At 49.3% G+C, this 24,327-nt stretch overlaps 12 protein-coding genes across 12 annotated transcripts; 3 read left to right on the plus strand and 9 right to left on the minus strand.

The window, feature by feature from the left end:
* Nucleotides 1-798: 798 nt before the first annotated feature.
* Nucleotides 799-1,282, minus strand: M430DRAFT_177337 (hypothetical protein). The gene has a single exon (XM_024863728.1). The coding sequence runs from the start codon at nucleotides 1,198-1,200 to the stop codon at nucleotides 892-894; it is 309 nt and encodes a 102-aa protein (XP_024717824.1). The 5' UTR covers nucleotides 1,201-1,282; the 3' UTR covers nucleotides 799-891.
* M430DRAFT_44795 (hypothetical protein) lies at nucleotides 1,143-2,300 on the minus strand (the record flags this gene model as incomplete). The annotated part of the gene is made up of 2 exons (XM_024867720.1): nucleotides 1,143-1,363; nucleotides 1,420-2,300. 2 exons carry the CDS (start codon nucleotides 2,298-2,300, stop codon nucleotides 1,300-1,302), a joined length of 945 nt encoding a protein of 314 aa, XP_024717825.1. The 3' UTR covers nucleotides 1,143-1,299.
* A 1,585-nt stretch (nucleotides 2,301-3,885) lies between these two features.
* M430DRAFT_44796 (hypothetical protein) lies at nucleotides 3,886-5,245 on the minus strand (the record flags this gene model as incomplete). The annotated part of the gene is made up of 2 exons (XM_024867721.1): nucleotides 4,607-5,245; nucleotides 3,886-4,559 (listed from the first exon to the last, which is right to left on the minus strand). The coding sequence occupies exons 1-2, from the start codon at nucleotides 5,214-5,216 to the stop codon at nucleotides 3,886-3,888; spliced, it is 1,284 nt and encodes a 427-aa protein (XP_024717826.1). The 5' UTR covers nucleotides 5,217-5,245.
* Nucleotides 5,246-5,476: 231 nt separating this feature from the next.
* Nucleotides 5,477-7,055, minus strand: M430DRAFT_36910 (hypothetical protein). Its single transcript, XM_024867017.1, has one exon. It carries the CDS (start codon nucleotides 6,961-6,963, stop codon nucleotides 5,596-5,598), a length of 1,368 nt encoding a protein of 455 aa, XP_024717827.1. The 5' UTR covers nucleotides 6,964-7,055; the 3' UTR covers nucleotides 5,477-5,595.
* A 759-nt stretch (nucleotides 7,056-7,814) lies between these two features.
* Nucleotides 7,815-9,384, plus strand: M430DRAFT_177352 (hypothetical protein). The gene is made up of 4 exons (XM_024863730.1): nucleotides 7,815-8,285; nucleotides 8,337-8,576; nucleotides 8,656-9,021; nucleotides 9,074-9,384. The coding sequence occupies exons 1-4, from the start codon at nucleotides 8,108-8,110 to the stop codon at nucleotides 9,235-9,237; spliced, it is 948 nt and encodes a 315-aa protein (XP_024717828.1). The 5' UTR covers nucleotides 7,815-8,107; the 3' UTR covers nucleotides 9,238-9,384.
* Nucleotides 9,241-10,067, minus strand: M430DRAFT_36913 (hypothetical protein). Its single transcript, XM_024867018.1, has one exon. It carries the CDS (start codon nucleotides 9,963-9,965, stop codon nucleotides 9,531-9,533), a length of 435 nt encoding a protein of 144 aa, XP_024717829.1. The 5' UTR covers nucleotides 9,966-10,067; the 3' UTR covers nucleotides 9,241-9,530.
* Nucleotides 10,068-10,206: 139 nt separating this feature from the next.
* M430DRAFT_36914 (hypothetical protein) lies at nucleotides 10,207-10,996 on the plus strand. The gene is made up of 3 exons (XM_024867019.1): nucleotides 10,207-10,409; nucleotides 10,481-10,734; nucleotides 10,794-10,996. Exons 1-3 carry the CDS (start codon nucleotides 10,329-10,331, stop codon nucleotides 10,822-10,824), a joined length of 366 nt encoding a protein of 121 aa, XP_024717830.1. The 5' UTR covers nucleotides 10,207-10,328; the 3' UTR covers nucleotides 10,825-10,996.
* Nucleotides 10,877-12,195, minus strand: M430DRAFT_145674 (hypothetical protein). Its single transcript, XM_024862964.1, has 2 exons — nucleotides 12,074-12,195; nucleotides 10,877-12,017 (listed from the first exon to the last, which is right to left on the minus strand). The coding sequence occupies exons 1-2, from the start codon at nucleotides 12,158-12,160 to the stop codon at nucleotides 11,067-11,069; spliced, it is 1,038 nt and encodes a 345-aa protein (XP_024717831.1). The 5' UTR covers nucleotides 12,161-12,195; the 3' UTR covers nucleotides 10,877-11,066.
* A 419-nt stretch (nucleotides 12,196-12,614) lies between these two features.
* Nucleotides 12,615-14,684, minus strand: M430DRAFT_69117 (hypothetical protein). The gene is made up of 3 exons (XM_024869406.1): nucleotides 14,604-14,684; nucleotides 14,381-14,558; nucleotides 12,615-14,249 (listed from the first exon to the last, which is right to left on the minus strand). The coding sequence occupies exons 1-3, from the start codon at nucleotides 14,619-14,621 to the stop codon at nucleotides 12,733-12,735; spliced, it is 1,713 nt and encodes a 570-aa protein (XP_024717832.1). The 5' UTR covers nucleotides 14,622-14,684; the 3' UTR covers nucleotides 12,615-12,732.
* A 2,342-nt stretch (nucleotides 14,685-17,026) lies between these two features.
* On the minus strand, nucleotides 17,027-19,122 carry M430DRAFT_145680 (hypothetical protein). Its single transcript, XM_024862965.1, has 5 exons — nucleotides 18,912-19,122; nucleotides 18,761-18,841; nucleotides 18,375-18,702; nucleotides 17,403-18,321; nucleotides 17,027-17,346 (listed from the first exon to the last, which is right to left on the minus strand). The coding sequence occupies exons 1-5, from the start codon at nucleotides 19,067-19,069 to the stop codon at nucleotides 17,249-17,251; spliced, it is 1,584 nt and encodes a 527-aa protein (XP_024717833.1). The 5' UTR covers nucleotides 19,070-19,122; the 3' UTR covers nucleotides 17,027-17,248.
* Nucleotides 19,123-19,687: 565 nt separating this feature from the next.
* Nucleotides 19,688-22,376, minus strand: M430DRAFT_22005 (hypothetical protein; the record flags this gene model as incomplete). Its single annotated transcript, XM_024864615.1, has 4 exons — nucleotides 19,688-21,200; nucleotides 21,258-21,554; nucleotides 21,610-22,267; nucleotides 22,364-22,376. 4 exons carry the CDS (start codon nucleotides 22,374-22,376, stop codon nucleotides 19,688-19,690), a joined length of 2,481 nt encoding a protein of 826 aa, XP_024717834.1.
* Nucleotides 22,377-23,267: 891 nt separating this feature from the next.
* Nucleotides 23,268-24,251, plus strand: M430DRAFT_44805 (hypothetical protein). Its single transcript, XM_024867722.1, has 4 exons — nucleotides 23,268-23,592; nucleotides 23,665-23,880; nucleotides 23,934-24,055; nucleotides 24,108-24,251. The coding sequence occupies exons 1-4, from the start codon at nucleotides 23,539-23,541 to the stop codon at nucleotides 24,232-24,234; spliced, it is 519 nt and encodes a 172-aa protein (XP_024717835.1). The 5' UTR covers nucleotides 23,268-23,538; the 3' UTR covers nucleotides 24,235-24,251.
* Nucleotides 24,252-24,327: the final 76 nt, after the last annotated feature.

The following is a 24,327-nucleotide window of genomic DNA, read 5'->3' on the forward strand; positions in this document are numbered from 1 at the left end:
AAAATCATGAAATAATGACGAGACTGGCCAAGCTGAATGGAACCAATGGCAGTGCTGGATCGCCATCTCCAGAGAAATATAAATGGGCATGTGAGGGGGAGATGGGGAAAGTTCCCGAAGCGGTCGGCGGCGAACGTCAACCTCGTGCCTCGGCACAGTTGGTTCGTCACGTGACGACCCTTACCTAAGCGAGGCCAACCATTACTCCGTAAGGTACTAGGTACCTAAGGTAAGGTAAGGTAAGGTAGGTATGAATCTCTCACCGCGAGCGCGAGCTTTGGAGAAGAGTGAAAGGGCTGGTGTATATATACCGTTCAATGATCTCCATCATGCCAGGGCCAGAAAGGGCTTGCTCCAACTGTACAGTGTCATTTTGCCCGAGTGCTGATTCCGCCCAAGTGATCAGCTCTCCTACATCTTCCCATACCTTTCTCTTCACAGCCTATTCGATGTACGCAGTGTATGTGGACCGACGACAGCAGGGCGTATCAAGTGTGCGAAAGCCTGCATGGTGTAGATGAGGAACTGCAGATGGCAGAGGATGCTGACATTCAAGTCCTTGTTGAAAGTCAGGAAGGCACCGAAAGAAAGACATGTATTGGGGATATGCCTTGTTGTCCACGTAGACACGAGCGTACTCTACTCTTGACAAGACAGACTCTCTCGGCAAAAGGCAGACTCTCTCGGCAAAACACGGTATCCTAGTATCATCAACGCTCGAAAGATCTAGGTTGAGAGGGAACAACAAGCCTGTATAGTGCGACTCCCGTCGGCTCTCCAGACGCAGCTGAAGGTTCGTAGCCGGCACCACGGACAGGTGAGAGTTCGACTTCGCCGGCCGACCTCTCGTGAATCTTCAATGAATCTTCAGTCGTCAAGGCCGGGAGCCCTTTACAGGGTCGGCTCCCGGGACCCTTCTGCAGCACTATTAGCCCGGGTCCTGTAACGAGGTCGTAGCGTTGCTACGACCTCCATTTCAGGAGGATTGGCACGCTGGTGCCTATCTTCTGTGATGATCTCGTCCATCCTCCGTAGGATAGCCTCCAGGACTACCTTTATCTCGGCCAAGACTGGAGGAGGAGGAGGTGGAGGGGGGCGGATACGCTTACCAAGCCAGCTGTTGGACCAAATCCAGACGAGGGTGCGTACGAGGCCAATAATGGCAAATGCAAAAATGCAAAGATCCATGTACGAAAACATGGTTACGAGTACAGAAGAAAGGAGAAAGAAGGAGAAAGAGAGCAAGGGAAGAAGGGAAGAAGAGAACGGGACGCACGCCAGATTGGGTAGCGCCCAACATCACAATATGAGGAAGGAGCAGGGCAGAGTGTTGCGGAATGTTGTTTCTGAAGCAGAAGCAGCTCTCATGATATCGTGCATTGTCGCGAAAAAAAGAACCTCCCATGCTTCACCACGTACAGTGGTTCAATCCCAATGAGTGAAACCTTTATACCTTCCGGCAACGGCCAAGGGCTTTGCGTGCACAAATTCTCCTCGTCCTGTTGGGATAAGAGCGAGTCGAACTTGAAAGTTGACTCGAGCTTCTGCTCAAAGGAAGCACAAATTGAGCCTCGCCGAAAAGCAACTTTGGTCCACGATGTCTCCTCAACACTGCTAAATCGACTTCTGAACTTGTGATCTCTCAAATCTCGCCCCTCTCCAAGATCCATCCATTTTGTCACAAACATTGCATTGCCCGCCTTGCCGTAGCTCTTGAAATCAACTCGGAACTCGGTGTAACAATGATCACAATATATGAGACCTTGTCTATTCTCGTATCCTTCGATCTCAGTCGCGCGCGGGATCTGGATACCATACTGGTGCAAACTTGTCATTATTGGGAACCAGATATGAGGGCAAATGATGATACCGCCGCGGCTATACCACGATAGAGGAATCTCTTGAGAGGATGGGACCATGACTACTCTTTGCTCGCGCAATAGGAGCGAACCCTCCTGAATCCGAGCTGCAGCTGTACGTTGTTCTACAAACCCCGGACCGAAGAGCCTCTTGGTTCCACAGCTAAGTAGACTTAGAAGCTGTGTTGTTTCATGGGATTGTCTGTAAGCTTTCATTGCCATGCGGAAAATGGTCGATGAGAACTCGGCGTATGTTCCTCTTTGAAGTTCGCTTTTCAAGTCCGCGTGCCAGCATGCCAACCAAGGTCGACTGGATCTGGATTCCGTTTGCGATAGTAGGTGATAGTTTTTGGCGAAGGACATCGAATGAAGTTGGACGCAATGTGGACAGACGATGTGGGTTGGTAGGTCTCGTTCCAGGAAATGAAGAAATTCGTCCATGGTCGAATATCCAGCCTTCTTGAGAGACTCTAGACACCTCTCTCTGAGGCATAAGTGAAAGCAATGACATGTTAAGCTTAAACTTGCGCCTGATGCCACGGGCAGATATTTTACTATAAGGAGTATGAGTTCAGCTGGAAGTTTCTTGATGGGTGAGTCCAAATCAAACGTGATGGCTTTGCCTTGAGCACGATACCGCCCGAACCAAGGTCTAAAAAAACTGAATATCTGTCGAAGAACAGGCATTTGTATGGCAGGGGTTTGATCCATCCCGAATGGACGATGGAGTAGTTTGCAGTAATTGAAAGAAACAATCGTTCAAAGTCGAAGGCTATGGCCGCAGTACAAATCATTTGTGAGACAACTCCAGTGTGGAGACCATTCCAACTTCCAAGATAGTCATTAGCGCCTAGGGATGTTGGGGTATAGGTATTATCACAGGTTGTTGCAACAAGTCGTGTATAACGAGTTCCTATTGTTTTTTATGATGTCTTAAGGAAAGTGATGTGTGGAACATATTACCCCTTATATACCTTGGCCCTACGGCCCTAGTACTACCTAGGTTACCAGTACAATACCAGTATGTTACCAATACGTTACCGGTATTAGTGATGCGTTAGCAGTCCATAAGACTACTAGATTACCAGGATATGCTGGGTTACCAGAATATGGTTACCAGTATTTCAACAATACTCTCAATGCCTTGCCAGAAAACAGTTAAAGTCAAATGTAGTCATTGGTAAGATTTGATCACATCCCTCAACGAAACATTTCAGTTATTACAGACACAAGTAGTAACTATAAAGAATCTTATCAAACTAGCACATACAATTTTGAAGAGAAAGCCAGGAAAGATGAGTGCCGGGCAATATACATGTGCAGTAAGCAGACTAGAAGTAACATAGTATATTGTTTTCTGAAAAGTGCTTTTTGAAGGGAGCTAAAAAGATGAGATAGGTTGGCAATAAGCACGTTTTAGCAAGTATTGAGGAAACAAAGCAAATATGGTGATTTTATGTCATGGCTCAAATCAATGAATAGGGGAATCAAAGCAAAAGGCATTGGTGTTGTAAAAAAGGGACTAAATAAAACACTCCCAACTGTTCAAGCCGTAGTTTGGTATTGCAGAATTCAGAATTGAGTAACAGCTTTCTGTAGTATGTGATAACAAATGAAGGTTATTGGATTCAAGTTACTGAAAGTTGGATCAATTGCTTGTCGTTTTAAGCCTTAGATCTCGAGACGCCACACTACGCTGCTGGCGCTCTATGAATGAACATTGTTAATAGATTCTCGAAAAGCTGAAGTAGAATGTCACATTTGATATCGATCCTGTTGAATTTCTACAAGCTGGTATCGATATTCTGGAGTAAGGTTAAGTCTGTTTATATTGTAATGATACAGTGACGGGCGACATACATTACTGGCGGACATCTTTCTTGAAATCCGAATCTTAAACGCCCTGCACAAAAAGCGGAAAACGAGATCAGATATAGTTGCACACAAACGACCAGAGGCGTTGTAGGTGTTCGTAGCCATACATATTTGAAGCAATAATGAAATATCAAAATCTAAGAATGACATTTTAATCGTGTGGTAGACGAAATACACCAAGCTGTGGGCTGTGTTTCGTCAGATCTTTCACCATTTTCATCTCCCACTGGGCCCTACCATTCCTACCAATCCTCAACTGTCCCTTTGGGATGTCTCCAAACGCGTCTACATGAAACAGCCAGAATCCAAATACTGGCATCGAGGCTTGCTTTATTATCTCAGGCGTGTTTGGGTTTATATATCCTAGGCGTTGGAAGAGTTCCCCTTCCTCCCAAGGTTTATTCCACTTCGCTTCTTCATATTGCAAGAATCTCCCCGCGTCACCTCGAGTCAAAACGTTGCTATCATCGTCATGACGGTGGGATGAAGCAGTTATTAGAAATTGATATTCAACGGGGTGTGAGCGACGGATTTGAAACTTGCTCTCCATCTCCTGCCATAAGCAGAGTGGTTCCCGTGGGTCCCAGCCAACAGAGACTTTGGCCAAATCAGCGGTAATAGGTCGAGGATCGGTATCGAGAAGGTCAAATACTTCTGTTTGCGAGTTCAACGGGTATGATCGGTTGTAGCGAACTTCTTCCATGCCTATGGAGTTGAACATTTGCCTAGTCTCATAATGTACAACATGGTGAAAGAAAACCCTCTCTAGGCTATTTAGCGCTGCTGTGAATGTTGAGAGTGCAAGAGGAGCCAGTGTTGCAGGGTCTAAAATGAATTAGTTAGGCAGTCAACATGACGACTTTTTTCCGTACTCATTGGCAGCTGAAGGTCCTCGGGATGAATCTCGCCGATGCCTACATTTAGTAACCCTGCCCCTAATGGATCATATGCCTTAGCATCATGTAATAAATCCACAAACAATTCTGGAGCACCTCGTTGTTTGATGTGCAGAAAGTCGAACTCCGGGTTCAAGTACAAACAGTGTTGTTCACCATGAGCCTTCAAGTCGTAAGGGATGTGTAACCTGTAGAACTCCAAAGCAGCTCGTCTCGACCCATGGCATACTTGTAGTAATGGGCTAAGTCGATGATTCGAAGTGACTGATAATCGATAGTTTCTCTTACTAATTATATTTCCTAGCCCGTTTGTGTCTGTATATGGTAGCGAAGAGGAAGGTCCTGATGGGCAAGCAGTATCATCTTCATCGGTAACTTGGATACTAATCAGGCGGTGACGACGCAAATTACACTTCCAAATCGCCGAGCAAATCTCATGTGGGAGACTGGGGAAAAGGGAAAATTCGACTAAAGGTTTCTCGACATGGGCCTGGGGGTAATCTGTATAGAAATCGTTGAGAAGGGTCACATTTGTGGTTTTGCAGAGCTGCTGGTTGCCTTCTCCAGAGGTAAGAGTAGGAGACATTGCTGCTCGACACTGCCTGCGGATTTCGTGATGAAATAAAGATGTATAGATAGGTCGAAGGAAAGTGACGCGCTTGCTAATATAAATGCGAAGTTGGAAAGCTGTGGGCGGAGGAGGTGCAGCCAATGGCTGTATCCTATGCAGTGGAGGCTGAGCCGCCTGTACAAGCAAAAGCCTAAAAAGCACGGGACTACTTATGTGAATGCCACTGAATGATCACGTTGATAATTTATCTTTTTATTATTTTATTATTATTTCTACCCCTGAATCCTACCGAGGGGCTTTGACAGATGTAATGCAGCAAGTATCTCAAATGGGTATTCCTAGCGCCTTTCCCTGCCACTCTAATCCCTTCTGACTCCATGATAATTTGAGAAACCTATGATCTTTTTCCAGACGCCGTCCACCCAGCTCTCAATCCAGATTTGGCTTTTACTGTGCCAGGCGTCTTAATCCCAAATGCATCTGATGATCCGTGTCTACCGGAACTCCCCACCCTGCTCCAAAGACGCTGAGCCGCAGGAGTTAGTTGCCCCGAGTTGACCCTTGGACTGCTGGGAAACTTCGGCACAGGCGTCATATCAACCTTCCCTGTCATCCCATACTTCGAAGATGCTCGTTTCTTGCTGGCATTGATATCTACCATTCGATGGTGCAAATCTTCCCTCTTGCTCTGCTCGGTGATAACGAAAGGATTTTTGACTTTATCCCCTTTCCCAAGATTGATTATTGGAGCAGGTGCATATGATTCTTCCTCGGGTTCATCATCCACAAAAGCATACCCATTGACTCGGGGTGTCTCACTTCCATTGTAACCCGATTCTAAGTCTGAGGCGCGACGTCGTCCAGCTATAGCGTCCTTGATTGCGGAAAGGGATGGTGAAGAAGGGATATTCGAGTTTTCGCGAACAACTGCTTCCGTTGGCATGCGGGTATTGGCATATGCCACGCTCTTCGGGGCTGCCCTAGATTCATTTTGGGCCTTTTGAGATATAGTCTCCACTGAATCCTCCACACTGTCCGGTGCGAACATCAGTCCGTTGTTCGGTTTCGACTTCCAAGCATCAGGGCGAGCAGGTTTCTCTGCCACATCCCGAATTGCAAGCCTATTCCTCTCGCCACCATCGTCTTCTAAGGAGCTTCTCGATTGCAAAAGCTTGACTTCGACCTCCTTCTGTTTGAGCATCATCTTTGATGGAAGCTTGTTATTCTCCGTCCACATCCAGGCGTACTTCTCTGCCCGTTTCTGGTTCTGCTTATCCAAGAGCTTGTAGAAGCTCTCATTATCCTCGCTCGTGTACAATGCTTGAAACTTGTCCAAACTCATATTTGTGTTCACCTCCACTGCTGTCCCCGCCTGCGTTGAAGTCGTCATATCCGACGCCACAGACATAGGCGTGTCCCCCACAAACCCTTTGGGTGTATCGGAAGCACGCAACGGGGTCTGGAGCGATGTTCCTCGCCTCCCCCTCCGACCTGGTGTCATAACATGGGACAGTCGGCGACTGGCGCTGGCAATCCATGCTTTATCACCAGATTCTTGCGCATCCAAATACTCTTGCTGGATCTCTGTTTCGACCAGGCCGGGGAAGAAGTCGCGGGCGATAATCTCGGATATCGCATCGGTGTATGATTCTTCATCAATGACGTTCTTTGGTCGCTTTATGCGTTTAGGTGGCGGAGGCATCAGCTCTGTGTCATTTGAACGCCGGGCCAAAGCACCGGATTTTGATAATTCCAAAGCCATGGTAGAAAAGTTCGGGATGTTTATGTAGTAGGCGCGAGTATGAACTCGATGTCAGATGCCCCTCACCATAAAGGAGCGTGAAGTCGAGAGGCGACAATGAGCTCGGATGGAGAGAATTTAAGGTTAAGGTTAAGCCGCGAGGCGATGCGGTGCGACGATCGGTAAAAATATTTAATGCTAATTATATCGCTTGCAGGTATTTAGAAACTTATTTCAAGATCGCCGCACAATAACGGGCGTCCGAGGAAGGTCGAACCGAGGATTTACGGTAATACGGTATTAATACGGGTTGAATATACTTATTAATACCGTTAGCTCGGTTTTGACGTTCTACCTATCTACAGTACCTGGGTACCTTGAAAGTTGAAAGTCTTAACCAACTTTCTTAACTTTCTCTTATACTATATGCTCTGTGCACGCTCCTGATTCAGAATCTCCATCTCCTTGGTTGCGCAGATAGTCTCAGGGTAGACACGCGGTCACTCTCCATTTTCGAAGAAAAGTTTTCGTCTCCACCATGACCACGGCCGAGGACCAAGCGGTTGCCTTCAAGAATCAAGGGAACAAGGCCTTCGCCGCTCATGACTGGGCTACAGCTATCGAGTTCTACACCAAGGCGATCGAGTTGAATCCGAAAGAGCCCACGTTTTATTCAAATAGGGCACAGGTATATATGCGGGGTATCCAGCTACAAATGCTCGTGTGACTGACTTCCAAAGGCAAATATCAAATCCGAGGCCTACGGATATGCCATAGCAGATGCAACAAAAGCGATTGAGCTGGATCCGAACTTTGTTAAGGTACGTTGTGGAAAGACGCCGTTGTGGCCTCTTGGAAACTGGCTCATTCGCAGTGTCTTTCTTGCGGTGGCTAATCATTATTACAGGCATATTTCCGACGAGCCGTTGCCTATACTGCCATCCTAAAATCTCGAGATGCCCTGAAAGACTTCAAGACAGTGGTCAAGAAGGCTCCATACGACAAGGACGCGAAGCTCAAATTGGCAGAATGCGAAAAAATCGTTCGAAGAGTGGAGTTCTTCAGAGCCATCGAGGTAGAGGATGCGCCATCTGCCGCTGAGGGTTTGGATCTCGATTCCATAGTGGTGGATGCAGATTATGATGGAGTCAGATTGGAGAACGAGATGACCCCTGAATTCATTACCGACATGATGGAACGTTTTAAGAACGGGAAGACAATACACAAGAAATATGTCTACCAAATAATAATAGCGGTCCAAAAGATTGTCTACAACGAACCCACAATGGTTGAGATGGAGATTGAGGACGATGTAAAATTGACAGTCTGTGGAGATACTCATGGTTCGTAGTTTCTATCCCGCATGATTTGAGGAGCTAACACGCTGTGACTAGGCCAATACTTTGATCTTATGGAACTGTTCAGACTCAACGGACTACCTACTGAGAAGCACTATTATCTCTTCAATGGAGACTTCGTTGACCGAGGCTCTTGGTCCACGGAAATTGCACTTCTTTTATACGCATACAAATGGTTACGTCCGTCTTCGTTCTTCCTCAACAGAGGCAATCACGAGACCGACGACATGAATCGTGTCTATGGTTTCGAGGGAGAATGCAAGGCAAAATATAATGGTAAGCTGTCTCGCGCCGTTTGTTTCAGCCCCGGGGCTATTCAGGGCTATACAAATTGTTCAGTTCTGACGTTCTCTAGAACGGGTATTCAAGCTGTTTTCGGAAAGTTTCTCGGCTTTACCACTTGCTACTTTGGTTGGCAAGAAATATCTTGTTCTCCATGGTGGCCTATTCTCAGACGACAAGGTTACTTTAGATGATATTAGAAAGCTCAATCGTCATAACCAACGCCAGCCAGGTCAATCTGGGCTGATGATGGAGATGCTTTGGACTGATCCACAGACCGAGCCCGGGCGAGGACCCAGCAAGAGGGGTGTCGGCATGCAGTTTGGACCGGACGTCACAAAGAGGTTTTGTGAGAATAACGGGTTGGAAGCAATTATTCGAAGTCATGAGGTACGAATGGAAGGTTACGAGGAAGAGCATGATGGAAAGTGCATCACCGGTAAGACTCTTAATTCCATCCTTTAACCCTTCTTCCGCTGACGGCTTAACAGTTTTCTCCGCGCCCAAATACTGCGACAGCACTGAAAACAAGGGTGCCTACATCAATATTGGACCCGATTACAAGCTTGAATTCCACAAATTCGACGCCGTACCACATCCAAACATCAGGCCAATGGTAAGCTTTAGTAGTCCTCTTAATCTGGGACCATGCTGACATCTCTGTGAAGGCATACGCTCAAAGCTCTCTTATGGGTATGACATGATCGGGATCACCTTCTTGGGGTATATGACGATATGTTGTTTGCATTTTGTGCATCTCTCGGTGGGAATATCGTGCATAGAAATGAAGCGGGCGTTTGGTACAACTGGGACGGGCAAGATGCATCTTGCGAACGACATGGACACTGTATAGTAGACGTCGCATAGCGGTATGCTCCGGCATCCCTCATGATCTCGGAATAGAATGAGCTGAGCTCAGCCGTTGTATCTCGACCGATTTGGTGATCTTCATTCGTCCCACACCTTTCCCACCCCCCTCTCAGTGACGAGCACGCTCAACCAATTCCCACTAGCCTTAACTCTCCAGCCCATCCTCCCCTCCGTTCTACTCCCCCCTACCCATCCCCCAAGCGCCGCTATAAAAGGGCTTAGGTCCTCCCTCGGCATTCTAACCCAGCACTCCCTCCCCTCCACCTTCAAGATATCGACCGCGATAGCCGCGCCCGCGAGGCCCAGGAACTGCGTCAGCGCCGCCGTCATATACGTGCGCACCGTAAGGGCATCGATGCTGCTATCCGCCGTTCCCTCCGGGACCAGCTCTAGACAGGCGTAGGAGAAGGGAGGCGCGGCGATGGTGCAGGTGCTGATCTCGTGACCTTTTCTGCTGCGAGGTTTTGTGTTCGGCTGCTGCTGCTCCTGTGCGCTGCGAGGCGCTTCGGCCATGATGGTATCTTCTGCGGACATGGCAAGGATATTGTGGAAGCGCGGCTGGGAAGTGGAGAGCGGGCAGGTTACATTCTTTGATATGGTGGTTGTTGCGTGGAGATAGACGGGTTTGGGGAAATATTTCCTCAGCCTTCGGAAAGAGGCTCGCGTTTTCTTGCTAGCGTCAGCCTCGCGTAGACAGGGGTGTTGGCTCGCTCCATCATTCAGGACAGGGCTTTCGAATAGCTGCAGATACCTATCTAGATACATAATAAACCACGCTCTCTCTACACTTCCAGTTATACAAACGTCCTGATTAGATCCCTAATCGTCCTACCATTGGATTCGATCTCCAGCTTCGTTTCCTCTGCGCACGCCACCATGTCCGAGAACTTCGTTCCTCCAGGCCAGCAGCGCAACTTGCGCGCCTGCATGGTCTGCGCCATCGTCATGACCCAGAACGTTTGTCTCCCCCATCCCCCCTCCCACTCAAAAACAAAAAGAGAAAGCTAACCCATAGGGTCAACATCCAGCGATTCCTCAAGGAGGGCTGTCCCAACTGCGAAGACTTCCTTCACCTCGCCGGCTCCATGGACGCCATCATCGACTGCACATCGCAGGTCTTCGAGGGGTTGATTACGCTGGCTGATCCTGCTAGGTCGTGGGTCGCGAAGTGGCAAAGGCTGGATGGGTATGTGAGGGGTGTTTATGCGATTAAGGTCTCGGGCCAGCTGCCTGATGAGATCGTCGCCGCGATTGAGGATGAGGGGAGGATACGATATATTCCGTACGAGCCAACCAGCCCCATCATGACGTGTGGAGGGGCTTTGCTAACTTCTCGCGCAGGCGCGATGGATCTGCTACGGAGGCAGACTGATATACTTGTTGGGTGATATTACTACGGGTTGTGGATTCGTTCATGGGAATGGGAAAAGCGACGCTGGAGTTCAGGGAGTCAAGAGCTAAATAGGGCCTTAAAATTCGGACATACATATACAGATTTGGTTCCTCTAAGGGCAAATGCAAATGGTATCAAAGTAACGCCAGTCCAGATGCTCCACGCCTGCGCAGTACCCCCTTCCGGACGCCTTATAAATGTAATTTACCCATCTATAACGCTCAATATCTTTGCTTCTTCGGTGGCGGAGCTCCGAAACTAGATGCCCCCCTATTTCTTTTTCTTTCCAGTTCTTCTTTCATGATACGTTCTGCCTCGCTCATCTTCTTGGGTTGTTCGATGACAGCTGCCTTCTTGCCACCAAACACGTTTTTCTTTGCGGCGGCAAAGACATTCTTGGGCTTGTTCGTGCCGCCGAGTTTTATGGAGGTTTTACCAGCCAACCCTGCCTCCGCAGCAGGTGTCTTCGCTGATTCTCCTTGTTCCGCGCTGGCATTCTCCTCACTCTTCTTGCTGGAATCGGAAGCGTCTGCAGAGGTAAGAGGCGGCGAGCCAGACTGGGGGCTCTTTGAATCCCCGGCCGGAGTAGACGCAGATTCTGACTTCGGTGGCACTGGTTTCGCCCCAAAGCTAAGCTTGATCTTCTCCCCCTCCACGCGCTTCAGCTCTCTCTCGGTTTCGTCAAGCTCGGCAGCCCCTCGAGCTTCTGCATCCAGCTGCGCGCGACGCACCTGCTCTTGAATCAGCGCCTGCTCCCGCTCCTCGTCGCCTTTATCCTGCCGCTCCTTCTTCCGAATGGCGTCTTGCCGCCGCAGCGCCTCGGGCGAGTTATCGATCCACGCAACATGGAGACCTTTTTCATTCTCCTCTACCCTACATATACCCTCTCGTCCTAGATACTTGGCAAACTCGGTCAATGACGGCCATTTTGTAGCATTCATATGCACATGCTCCTTATTCGAGATATATTCCTGGTAGAAATGGTTTAGGTGGACCTGCTTCTCGCCATGCGATGTGCGAAGCAGTTGCAAAAAGTCCCGTTGGAATTGGTTGCTGTAATCGTTTATGTATTTCTTGGGATCTTCCCCGACAAGTAGCATCTGTCTCACATGGGACTCCGATTGCGTATGCATCTTGAAGCCATTTTCGTCGCGCATTTGGCGCTCGCACACCTGCGATGAAGCGGGTTAGTAGGAGAGGCAAGCAGGTGGGATACATTTCAACTAACCTGGCAGTACCATCGCAGGCGCTGAAGCCCTTTGGACTTGAGCTTATTGTTCAGATATTTCGTGGAGCCAACTTCCGCCTTCGGCATTTTGGCTGTGTTGGCTATGAAAATAGGTAAATGCCCAGGATGGAGAGAGATGAGGCAAACAGTTACAGAGAAGAAGAGGCGCTTAGGTACCTTATCGCTGGTTCACGTGACGATAGATACTTCATCGAAGTCCCCAGGCTTTCCATTTAGCGGCCCCTTTGACACTCACAACACCTCAATTACTTGTATACGAAATTTAGAGATTCGCATCTTTGCATTCCGGTATGTACAGCATTTTACTAATTTCTTTCCTGCGTACAAAATGCCCTAGTATAGATCGGTAATGTGCAACCCTTTTGCTCCCCATTCGGCTTCATCGAATGATCAGACTGTAACCCGGATGGCATATGGACGTCTTGCACGGCAATGTTAGGGGAACTGGATCACTTGAAGAACATTGATGATTCGGTCTTCAGTTTCAAAGCATGATTAGATTGGATTCGTAGCAAATTTCGTAGTCGTATCGTAAGTGGCCCAGCACCAGACAGGAGTATGTGAAGCTAAATGTACCTAGACAGGAAGCATCATGCCATCTCCCCTCCATCCCTAACAATTATTACATCTATCACATCTCAGTCATCCCAGGATGTGTCTCCCGTCATGACGATGGTCTGTACCGCCACGCCGCCATCGGTACTCATTCCACTTCCCCTATTCTTCTTGGACATCGCATATGAGTCCCGGCTCGTCAGCTCTTCAGCATCAAAGTCCCAGTCTCGCCAGAAGTCTCGCTTTCCCTTGGCCGCTCTCTTCACCCATCCTGGTAATAGGCCTCCCTTGACTTTATAGGTCCAGTAGTCCTTCTGTTCATAATCATGCGGCATTATTCTCCCCCTTGATGCCTTGCTTATGAGCCACGCCCCTACGTTTAGGACGATATATGTTACTATTCCCGCGATGAGGCCGTAGGCAATCGAGTATGTGAAAGGCATAACTGCCATGGTGAGGAACGCCGGTATCGAATCGCCAATATATCGCCAATTAATATCTACACAAGCCCTCGCCATCATGGCACCGACGAGGATCAACGTACACCCAGTCGCCCAAGGGGGGATGGACGCGAAGATCGGTGCAAAGAATATCGAGATGAAGAAGCAGAGCCCGGTCACACATGCTGTAATGCCTGTAGCCCCTCCTTCGGAAATGCCCGCCCCTGACTCGATGAATGCGGTGACTGGAGGGGCGCCAAAGAGAGACCCGATGGTGATACCAAATGCGTCGATCAGATACGCAACTGCGCTCCCATCAAAGTCCTGCGTATCCTCATCGATAGCACCGCAGAAGCGAGCCATGGAGTAGAGCGTTCCCGTACAGTCAAGAACATCTACGTACAGGAAGGTAATCAAGGCGAGGGCAAATTGCCCGGCGTGCTCGCCAGTGATGTTCCAATCTTGAGCGACGAGAACATGTTTGATTGGATGGAAGGTGACCACCTTCTTGAAGAATTCGAACATGCTGTCGCCCGCGGCCGTATGTGGGAAATAAGTGACGGAACTGTCTCGTGGCCAGGAGATGATGGCAACGAGCAGGATACCGGCTATTATAGCCCCTTTTACTCGATACATCATGAGGAAAGATGTGAAGATCCCACCACAGAAGACACCGAGCCAGAGCGTTGGACTTCTCATCTGGCCGGAGGTACAGAAGCCATTGCCATCCTGGAGTTCCGGGACACAGCCCGCAAGCTGCAAAGGCTGACTGGTATCGCCTGTAATTGCGCCAATTCCTGCGCTGTAGGTCAGGCCGATGAGGGCGAGATAAAGACCTATTCCTGCTCCACTGGCGATCTTGAGACTGGAGGGAATGGCTCGCGCAAGCCACTGCCTGAGCCCGAGAATAGACAAGGCAACAAAGATGAGGCCTTCCACGAATACAGCCGTTAAGGCCAGACGATAAGGGACTCGACCTTGCCCGTGGAAGCCAACAACTTGATACGCAAAGTACGCGTTGAGTCCCATTCCTGGCGCCAAAGCAATAGGCATATTCGCAAAGAGTCCCATACAGAAGCTTGTCAAAGCTGCGATGGCTGCTGTTGCCGTGACCAGGTCCCTGTTGATTTCCTGGACACAGATGGCATATGCCGAAGATGCTGGGTTTTTTGAGTTCAAGCAGTACGGATCATCGAACCCCTCGGACGCCTCGCAGAGACAAGTACCTCCAGTTCCTAGAGGGCTTGTGGTCAACGTCGGCGCAATCTGCACGGCGCAACTGAAGACTTACCGGAAGTTATCGACGCATTAACGGATATGATATACGCCATGGCAAAGAAGGTCGCGAGACCAGCCCTGACCTCTGTCAAGAAGCGCGACCCCTTTCTCTCGTACCGGTGACCCGAGAACTCCAGACGAAAGCGGCGGCCAACAATGCTCTTGGCCATGGCCATGTTGGTCTTCTCCACCTGGAAATGCGCATCAGCGAAGGCACCAAGAGGAGCAGAGACAGCGAGCGCGCTGGAACCCATACCCAACCCATGATGAGTTATTATGTGTGTTCGAAATTATGTGCGAGAAATAGATTAGGCTCCTCGGCGGGAGAAACGCCGTCAGTCAGGTCGTTATATGTGCGCGCGGGTCGTTATCAATCCGTGGTGAGCAGGTTCATTGCTTCTGAGGACCCTGGGCGTTACGCAGGGAGATAGGTAGAGATTTATAAAATTAATCAAGATCAAAGGGGGACGTGAAGGTGGAATGTGGGATGTGGAATGTAAATGTAGAGACATGGAAATATCATCCATTCGCTGGGGAGGAACATTACACAGAGGAGAGAGAATATGGATATACATGGGTGATAATACATGGATGATAGATAGATATACATGGGTTTTTTGCAGTGTTGGTGCTGATTGCTTGATGTCAATGATAATCAATGATAATCATTGATAAGGTATTGGAAGAGGATCTCCCCCCCCCGTGAAGGAGCCTGGCAGCCCTACACAACATACACCGTCCCATCCCGTCCCCTGGTAAAAGATGCGAAAAAGATGCGACTAAATGATGCTGCAACCAGGACCCCCCGTCGTCCACCACCATCTCAAACGCCCCTCGCCGTCCTCCGACAGAGATACAGAATTACAGAACAGAGCGGTGGTCTGCGATCATTTCTCGCCGCATAGCATCCCACGTCTTTCTTATTCGCCTGGACGGATCCAACCGATATCTCTCTTCTCGCGAGTCTCGAGTCTGCGCTCATCTGCGCTCTGCGGTCTTTATACCATATGGAATCCCAATCATGACTTTATCCCTGAATGAGGCACGTACTCTGCTCTGCACCTGACCTGGCCCACCGGGGTTACATACTCCGTACGGTGTTGTTACAACAACAAATGATATTCTACTGATACGTTGCAACGACTATCCCCCCTTGGCCTCCCTCCACAAGATCTGTTCCCACGAAAAGAATACTTATGTCAGGCCCCACCCCCCCAACTTCTCCCCTGGTCCTCCATCCAGAGGGCAGAGGCCTATTCATATCCCTCCCTGCGGATCACTACATGTGTGAAGAGGGTGAGATTCGCTCAAGAGATGCATGTGTCTCTGTCCTCCTGGACACAGCATCATTGCCCGGATTGCCCGGCTTGCGAGTTTCTCTACCTCTTCGGCCCCACGACGATATTTCGTGCAGCGGCCGGTGTGACCCTCGAACATCGGGTACGTGCAGTCCGCTCGGGCGTGCTCGTTGCCTGGCGATCCCCATTCGCCCCCAAGAAGGACTCAGTCCTGTTGTGGTCGGGTTCCCTGCAGACCATGACAATACTCTTTATCTGCTTTTGCGAGGTTTGTGCAACGGCTCTGGGGAAGCGGGTCAGATGCGGGACGAGAAGCTCGATGGGCATCCGCAGTGCGGGGTCATCAAAGAACAGAACTTCCACGATAATGAATTGAGCTGGAAAAAAAGAAAAAGCAAAAGAGCAATCAATGAACGGAGAAACAATCTGGAAAGGAAGCTGTCACAAGAAGGCGCCAGGGCCAACTAATGCCACTCATAACTATATCAAGATCCAGTAATTCCCCGCAAGACGAGAATCTCCCGGACCTGACATACCCCGCGCGAATGAAAGAGGGAAGTCAATGACGCGGTCGGTTCTGTTGAACACGACAGAGCGGCTAAAGAAGCTGCTTTCCCGGAACAAATTGACACAGATACAGCAGAAGCAAATGCAACCAATGGGAACCATCTCCGCAGGGACTCAAGCTGAGCGCAGCCCTCCAGCAAGTCGTCGTCAGAAATTAGACGATTGAGCCCCTGACACAGGTAAAGTGGGAATTGCAGATGAGTGAGTTCCCGGGACGAACGAGAATCAAGCCATCCACGAAAATAGCAAAATTGCGTTGCGGAGAGAGGGGGGAAAAGGGGGAACTGGCTAGTTATGAATCATAGCAAGAAAGGGCAATAAATGAATTAAAAAATTAAGAAAAGAAATCGCCGTCGGGAACCTCCTCCGGTTGGAAAACGTGCTTCAGTTATGGAGGAGGCAGTGGCAGGAAGGCAGTGACAGGAAGTAAATTATGGAAAAAGGGGGGAAAAGGAAATGATTACATCAACCACGCCTCTTGCAATAAGAGTCTTGGATAGTGATGGTATTACTATTGCATCGATGGCATTGTTTCGTCCCTTCGGGCCATATGCACAGAGTTTGGCTGCCCCCGACTGTGGAAGTCTACCTACCTAGGTACCTAGGTATGCACGGGTACTTCTCCAACCGCCGCACGTGTATAATGAGGTTGGAGTTCAAACCAATCTCATGCCCTAGGGCTATTAGAGACAAGACAAGAAAATGACTATAGGCAAGCCGAAGTCTGGCAGCTATATGTAAGGTATGCAGAATAAACAATTGGCTCAATCAAATCAAGCCGTGCAACATTATAGCTAGGTAGGTATATGTAGCAGCTACCAGACTTTGGCGCGTTTGGGGAAAAAAAAAGTAATCTATTCCAGAATAGCGATACAAAAAGTTGCTGCACGCTACGGTTCCCCTCCTTGAGAAAAAATGCTCAGAAACGCCTAAAAGATGCCCCTAGATATACTTCTTTTTCTCTTTCTACTTTTTCCAGCTTTTCTAGCCGTAGCCATGCAGACCCGTTTTTTTATTTATTCAAGAAAGGTAAACAGATTGGTATGTAAGATATTCATCGCCCGCGTTGCCTCATATGCGTCTATGACGCAGGATATGTTGATTTCGCTCGCTCCTGGTAGGGGATCAGTTTTGGTGCGGACGGGCGGTCAGGGGCACGGGGAACTTTACCTTGCGAGATCATTTCGATGTTCACGTTGTGCTCTCCGAGGGTCGAGAACATGCGGCCGGCTATACCGACCATGTTCTTCATCTCTGCTCCGACTAAACTGAGGATAGCCATCTTGTCTAAGATAGTAACTTCGCCGCACTCCTCCAGTTCCTCTTTTGCTTTCTGCATGTCGTCGACTGGGATACTGGGGGAATGGATGGCCATGGACACATGAACTTCACTCGTGGAGATCAGGTCCACGGACAGGTGACGCCGGTCAAGGATAGAGAAGACTTTTGCGAAGAATCCATGGGATATCGAGCGCTTATTTGAATGGACGTTGATGACAGTGATCTTGTCTTTGATAGTAACGGCAGTTGGTCTCTTTGGCGTTTTCCGCAAGCCCAAAGCACTTGGGCTTCTCGAGCGTATAAGCTGACCAGGTGCAGGGATAGGCTCGGGCAGGACAATAGTTCCATTTCCTCGCGGGTTTTTGACGTTCTTGATGCGGATTCGAATAGGAGGCGTCGCATGGATGACTTGGTCCATGGTCAGATGGTGGATAACTTCCGAGCCGTAAAAGGTCAACTCTGCTGCCTCCGACGGGGTGATAGTAGGCAGGAGCCGCGCTGTGGGAACCTTGGTTGGATCTGCGGTGAATATTCCATCAACCTCCTTCCATACTTGCAGCTCATCTGCTTTGAGAGCGACAGCTATCAACGATGCACAGAGGTCTGTGTAGCCTCGCCCGATTTCACCGTCCATCAACCCGCCTGGAACAGCTCCAAAGTATCCCGTCAATACTGGGACCCTATCCTCGCAAGCCATAATCTTCTCCTTAAGCGCGGCAGTCAATTCTCTGAAGAACTCCTGATCAGGCCCCCTTGAGGCCTTGAGGTGAATGACATCAGAGAGATCCACATATTCCGCATCGACTCCCTACAATCGTTCTGTCAGCTTGGTGAAGCTGAAACCACATCAACCCGGCTTACACTATCTTGTAACAAAGCGGCCATGAACCGACAGCTGAGCTTCTCTCCAAAGCTCACAATGCGATCTTTCGACCTCGAATCTATTTCCAGATGCCATCGTTCCGCAGCTTTTCGATAATCTAGAATCTCCTTGCACTCGGCCACGATATCTGCAGAGAGTTTTGCCAGGATATTTGTATCCCGGACATGCGCCTCGGCCGCGCTGACATGGTCTTCGCAGATTACCTTGACCAATCTTTCATATTCGTTGACCAGGCTTTCGTAGTGTACGGATTCCGTATCATTGACAGCATTGATGGATTCGAGGACCCCGAAGATCTCCAACAATCTGTATAAGCCCCGTTAGCATTTATTTTGCGCGGTGCGGAGGAGAGCGTAGCCCTCACCGACTGGTTGTCCCCTCAACCTTCTTCCCCGTACTTCGTGCGGAACAAACAACGGCTATTCTATTGTCACCCAAGCTCGCGCTGGATGGGCCGTTAGCAAAACACTTTCTTCCCCACATTCCTTTCCCGAGAAGGGAGCTGGTGGGCTCACCGTACAATATCCTCCGCGATGTTGAGAGCGAACTTCCCTACGCTTGTCCCGCCAAACTTCTGCACCACCCAGCCGCGGCTGCTGCTGTTTCTCCGGCGCGAGTTGGAGGCTACCGCGGAAGCATCTTGGTGCCCGTCAGAAAGATCTGTAGTACTCATCCTCCAAGGACTGTGCAGCTGGGTCAATTGGATCTGCGAGCTGCTGTGAGAAATCCGAAAGAGTCATATTTTTTTCCCCGGCGATGTGACGATATCGGTCGATCCCCTTGTCACAAGCGAAAACGCTAAGATAAGGCTGATAGAGGGGCACTCAGGCACAGCTCACATCTCACAGCTCACTACGATAACAATAGTACCTTACCTTACTCACTGTGCAGGTGTTTCTGTAGTAGTTGAAATCAATAGACTTGGTACACACACAGTATCTATTAATCCCCCTGGGGATAAAATGCTATACCGGCATCAAATCCATAACCTAACCATCAATACACAAATGCCAGTACCAGAATTATATGCCTGCGTCTGAGAAGTGTTCCGTGTTCCACTCCATCCAGAGTTGGACGGTACCCAAAGGCAGATAGGCCAACAAGACAACAATACCCAAGCTTCTTAATACAGAGCATCAAGACCCTTCCAATGTACACCTTGACCATCCCGATCTACAACCAATCGTTTCGTCGTCCGAGTCGTAAGTAATCGTCCGTCCCATCGAGTCCCTAAAGCCAAAAAGCAAGAATAACACCATCCAAAGGCCGTTTTTGTTACCAAGAGAATAGTCTAAACCGCCGAGGGTTGAGACATGATATGATGGTCCATGTGACCGGATCCCGTTTGGGCGTGGGAATCGTCACGGCCAAATTCATACTTGCCCATTGAGAACTCATCGTCGGGTGTTCGAATCCCAATGCCACTATCATCATGGCCCGCAGCAGCGTTCATGGCGGCCTGACTTGTGACATTCATTGGGCGTGGTACCGAGATACTACCGTCTGCGTGAGTGCTGTCACGGAGGAAATCGTCGCTACCGCTGCTATACCGGCTCTGAGGCTGGCTAGCATCTCGACTGCCCATTGATTGTTTTGTGGAATCTCCTCGTGTAGCTCGGGATGTCTTGCATTCCATGAAGCCACCTTGCTCGGCCAGGAAAGAAATCATCTCATCTATCCAACACTTCGTTACCCACCAAGCTCCAAAGCTCTTGCCCTGAGCTATTGTGAGATCTCTCATGACAGCAGTACCAACGCTTTGGACGCACCAGACGATCTCGGCATGTGTGGCATATGGAAATTTGCCTGGAAGGGAGCCGAGAAAGTTGACCCAGCGATCCAAAACGTTCTCAGTAGAGGAATCAGCGTGGATATTGGCTTGTTGCTGTCGTCCCGTGCGTAATGCCATTTCACCATAGGGCGTGAGACTTTCGAACTCCCAGGAGACCCCAATCGGATCGAGGAGATCGCGTAGCTCAGTCAAGAGGAGATTGACCACGTCATCCATGCCTCTTGCTGGTACGCATTCGGCAATCTTTCGTGTTCTCACCATTGTAATCCAATCCTCATACATCTGGTCACGATTGGCAGGGTTTGACAGCATGTTGGCTGCAGCATGAGCAGTTAGGTTGACCCTCAGCTCACGATCAAGCAAACCAGCAAATAGTGTTGCCGGGGCCACCTTCGCTTCGATAACGTGGTTTGGTTGGCCTTGAAATGAATTTTGAATGTGAGGAACAAGTCTCTCGGAAATATTTCGCAGTGTATCTAATACGGGCTTGGGGGCGACCTGAAGCGTTAATGGAGCCACCACGCGCATCATCTTTTGATACATGACGAAATCGCACTCCTCGATCCACGGGGCAATGCTCGGATTCGCGAACAACTTCTGGACTGGCATCGTGAGAGTGCCATGGAAGGAGGTAAAGAGGTGGAAGAAGGTCTTCTCTTTGCAGAAGCGTATACACTCAATAAGAGAAGTGCAATGTGAGCGATAAAGGGCGGTCAGCGCGCTCGCTGAATCTGGATCGGTGCCCATAGGGACGTAAGGTTCGATCTTGGGAAGTGTGATGGGCTCATATTCCTGTAGGGAAATTTCACTCGGGGGTGCAAATCGAAGACGCTGGGACACTTTGCCGGCCGTGGATTCAAGCTGCGAAATCCCGTGGATATCTGGCTTACTATACAGACTATGCGGCCTGACGAAACCCTCAGATCGCGGAGCCATTTGTTCGGGCAGCTGGGCAATATCAGGCGACGGAAAGGTAGATCTCTCTACCGGGTATTGCAGTTGGTTTTGCCTACTATAGCTAATGAGTGAGCAAGACATTAGAGCGTTCGGTTTATCGTGGAGAACGTACCTAAGATTTTGTGAAAAATTGGATGTATCATTAAAGCTCTGAGCTCGTTGATTACTTTGCGACTCGGCAAGTTCTGGCTGATCCTCCTTGAGGCTGAAGTTCACGTAGTGGTATTTGGATTCGCCGCGTACACCCAGCCGTCGCGTCTTGAGTCCCGGGAAGAGCACGCGCACGAGTTTGCCAAACGAAGCGGGATTCAGGACCGTCACTCGCTCCGTAGCGCATCTCGAAACATAGTTTGCATATACCCGGCCTCTTGGTACCGAGCCCTTCCCTTTCTCACAGACTTGATTTATCCTACAGAGTTCGAATTAGCCTAGAGACTTCCTGTTGGGCATCAGAGCACACGTACCAAAGCATAGCGAATACCTGCCGTTGTCTTTCAGACTGTGGCCCTCTTTCATTTCCGTGGAGTTCGGCAGCCACATCTGGTAAGCTACGATGCTTATTTGAATGGAAGAGCTGTCTCATCTCCAACTCATTAGCTGCGCTGGACTTGGAAGGTTTCTTCGCCGGTCCTCCGCCAGCCAGCGAGTCCACTTCGTCTTGCTCATCACTGCGTCCTTCCATTAATTGACTGTCTCCTTCTCCATAAGTTGCAGGGTAACCATCCGCTGGCATAGATAGGCGACCGTTCTCAGGCTTGTACTGGCTGCCATGTGAGTATGATACGGCATGGTTCGGCATGGGGCCCAGAGCAGGATCGATTTCATATTCTCTTGGATTCTGGAGTTGGGATGCCGAGTGAATGACCATATCCTCGGGGGTCATCTGGTGACCCATGCTTCCAAATCTCTGATGCGCATTGTTGTGATCATACCACTGTTTTTGATAATCCGCAGCCGGATCAATGATTTGCTGCTGGTCGATCACTGGCTGCGTTGACACGCTGTGCACACTGGTTGTGGAGGCTCGGGATTGAGGTCGTTTGCGGCTCTTGGTCGTTGCTGTAGCGTTAGATAGTGATCGAGACTTCAGAGGTATTTTTTCCGAGGGAGGATTGTGGTCGACTGTTGTAATATAGCTATTAGTCAAGATACAATTTTAATATAAACAGAGGCCCACAAATACGCAGTATTTGCAAAACGGGCAGCAGAATCACTCACCCATCATCTCCATGGGTGTCAAGTCAAGTAAATATGTTTGGGAGAGATTCGCGGCGTCTCACGAGGTCTGGAGACGGCCGGGCCTTTGTTGTTGTTTTTTGCGACGGGCGAGAGATGGGCAGTGGGGCACGTTGCTTGGACCATAGAGTCGCGTCCGGGGAGGCAGCTGTCTGTTAGTTAGATGTCCAGATCCGGGCGGGTTGGCAGATGGGCGCCCTTGGCGGTGGTAAGGGAGCCAGGAGGATTGATTGTCGAAGAGCAGGAGAGAGAGGTTTCGTTGCTGTCTGTTTACGTTCTTGTTGACGGGACGAAAAGGATTGATCGCGAGTGTGGCAAGCGGAGGTCGGGCGGGCGGGAGCGACCAAACACGCAGCGACTATGCCGCCGCACTACATATGTTTTGGAGGCAAAGAGGGTCGTACTATTGAAAAGGTCAGGTTATGTATTAATTGTCTTGTTCCAGCGAGATGAGAATAACGTAATGAGGTGCAGGTGCTTATTCACTCCATGGGAACAACAGAGCGCTCTTCTTCTACAGTACTGTGCAGAGCAAAGTTCTCACATGGATGTACCTAGGCACGATACAACAGTACGTATATTGTATATAAGTAGCTCGTCCCATTGTACATTGTACGGAGCACCTCGGTACCTGGGTAGGTACATATTTTAATATGCTGATATTACCTTGATGACAAGTAGATTGATTCATTTCACGACCAAGATTGCAACACGGGATATCCTCCATAGAAATGTAGAAATGTTCAACCCAGGAATGCCGGGTATACATATATACAAGTATATATATACCTATGCACTTGTACAACTGAGTGAACCATCTCAATATAATCTCTTGCTCTCTCTTCCCTTTTCCCTCTCATCCTTCTCCTTTCTTTCTTTCTTTCTCCCTCACTCTCCTCGTTCACCGACTCGCACGAGACCCATCACGTGACCCCACCTCGCTCGATCGGCGTCATAGAAGGTACAGTAGCCGGCCCACCCTCCTGCTTCTTCCTCCGCCTACATCCCTTACATTACATTTGCTTGTTTTTCATCAACCTCGCACGCACGATTCGCATCCCACCTCGAAACTCAATCTGCAACCTGCCTTCCCTACACCTCTCTGAACACATCGCTCTCCCCATATCCTCGGTCGCGCAACTTGCCCTTTGCCCAGAATGTCGTCGTTTCAAGAGAAGGCCCAAAGCCACATCGCCCAGATCGACAAGGAAGTATGTGCTCGCAAACCTCTCCACCCCCTCCAAATCTGTCTTTTTCCTTCCTGCGACTGACTATTATATCAGCTCTCCAAGTACCCGGCTTTGAACAACTTGGAAAAGCAGACCTCGGTTCCCAAAGTCTATGCTTTCCTCGGCCTGATTGCAACCTATTTCTTCTTCATCTTCTTCAACATCGGAGGCCATTTCCTCACCAATTTTGCTGGATTCGTGATTCCGGGGTACTACTCGCTTGAAGCTCTGTTCAGTGTCAGCAAGGCAGACGATACACAGTGGCTCACGGTAAGTCTGGCCGCATTCCTGCCGCTATGTCTCGGCTGACGCTTCATATCTAGTACTGGGTCGTGTTCTCTTTCCTTACTGTGTTTGAGAGTGCTGTGAATGCCGTCTACTGGTTCCCATTCTACTACACATTCAAGTTTATCGCTCTTCTCTGGCTTGCGCTTCCAGTCACTGGGTGAGTTTTGTCATATTTTCAATCCACAGAAGGCTACTAATACGGCCCTCAGCGGCGCCCAAATTGTATTCCGCTCCTTCATTCAGCCAGTCTTTGCTCGCTACTTCTCTGGAGCCGGCGCGACTGCTGCAAACCTTCGCTCCAAGGTCGACAGTGCTACCTCCGACAAGACCCTGTAGGTGCGATAACACTAGGTTCTCTACTTTCTTGCCAAGCTAGCAGAGCTTCCATCAATATTACGGCAGAATACTGGAGATTTATTCCCGATAGGA

The sequence above is a fragment of the Amorphotheca resinae genome (assembly GCF_003019875.1).
Source record: "Amorphotheca resinae ATCC 22711 unplaced genomic scaffold M430scaffold_11, whole genome shotgun sequence".
NCBI lineage: Eukaryota > Fungi > Ascomycota > Leotiomycetes > Helotiales > Amorphothecaceae > Amorphotheca > Amorphotheca resinae.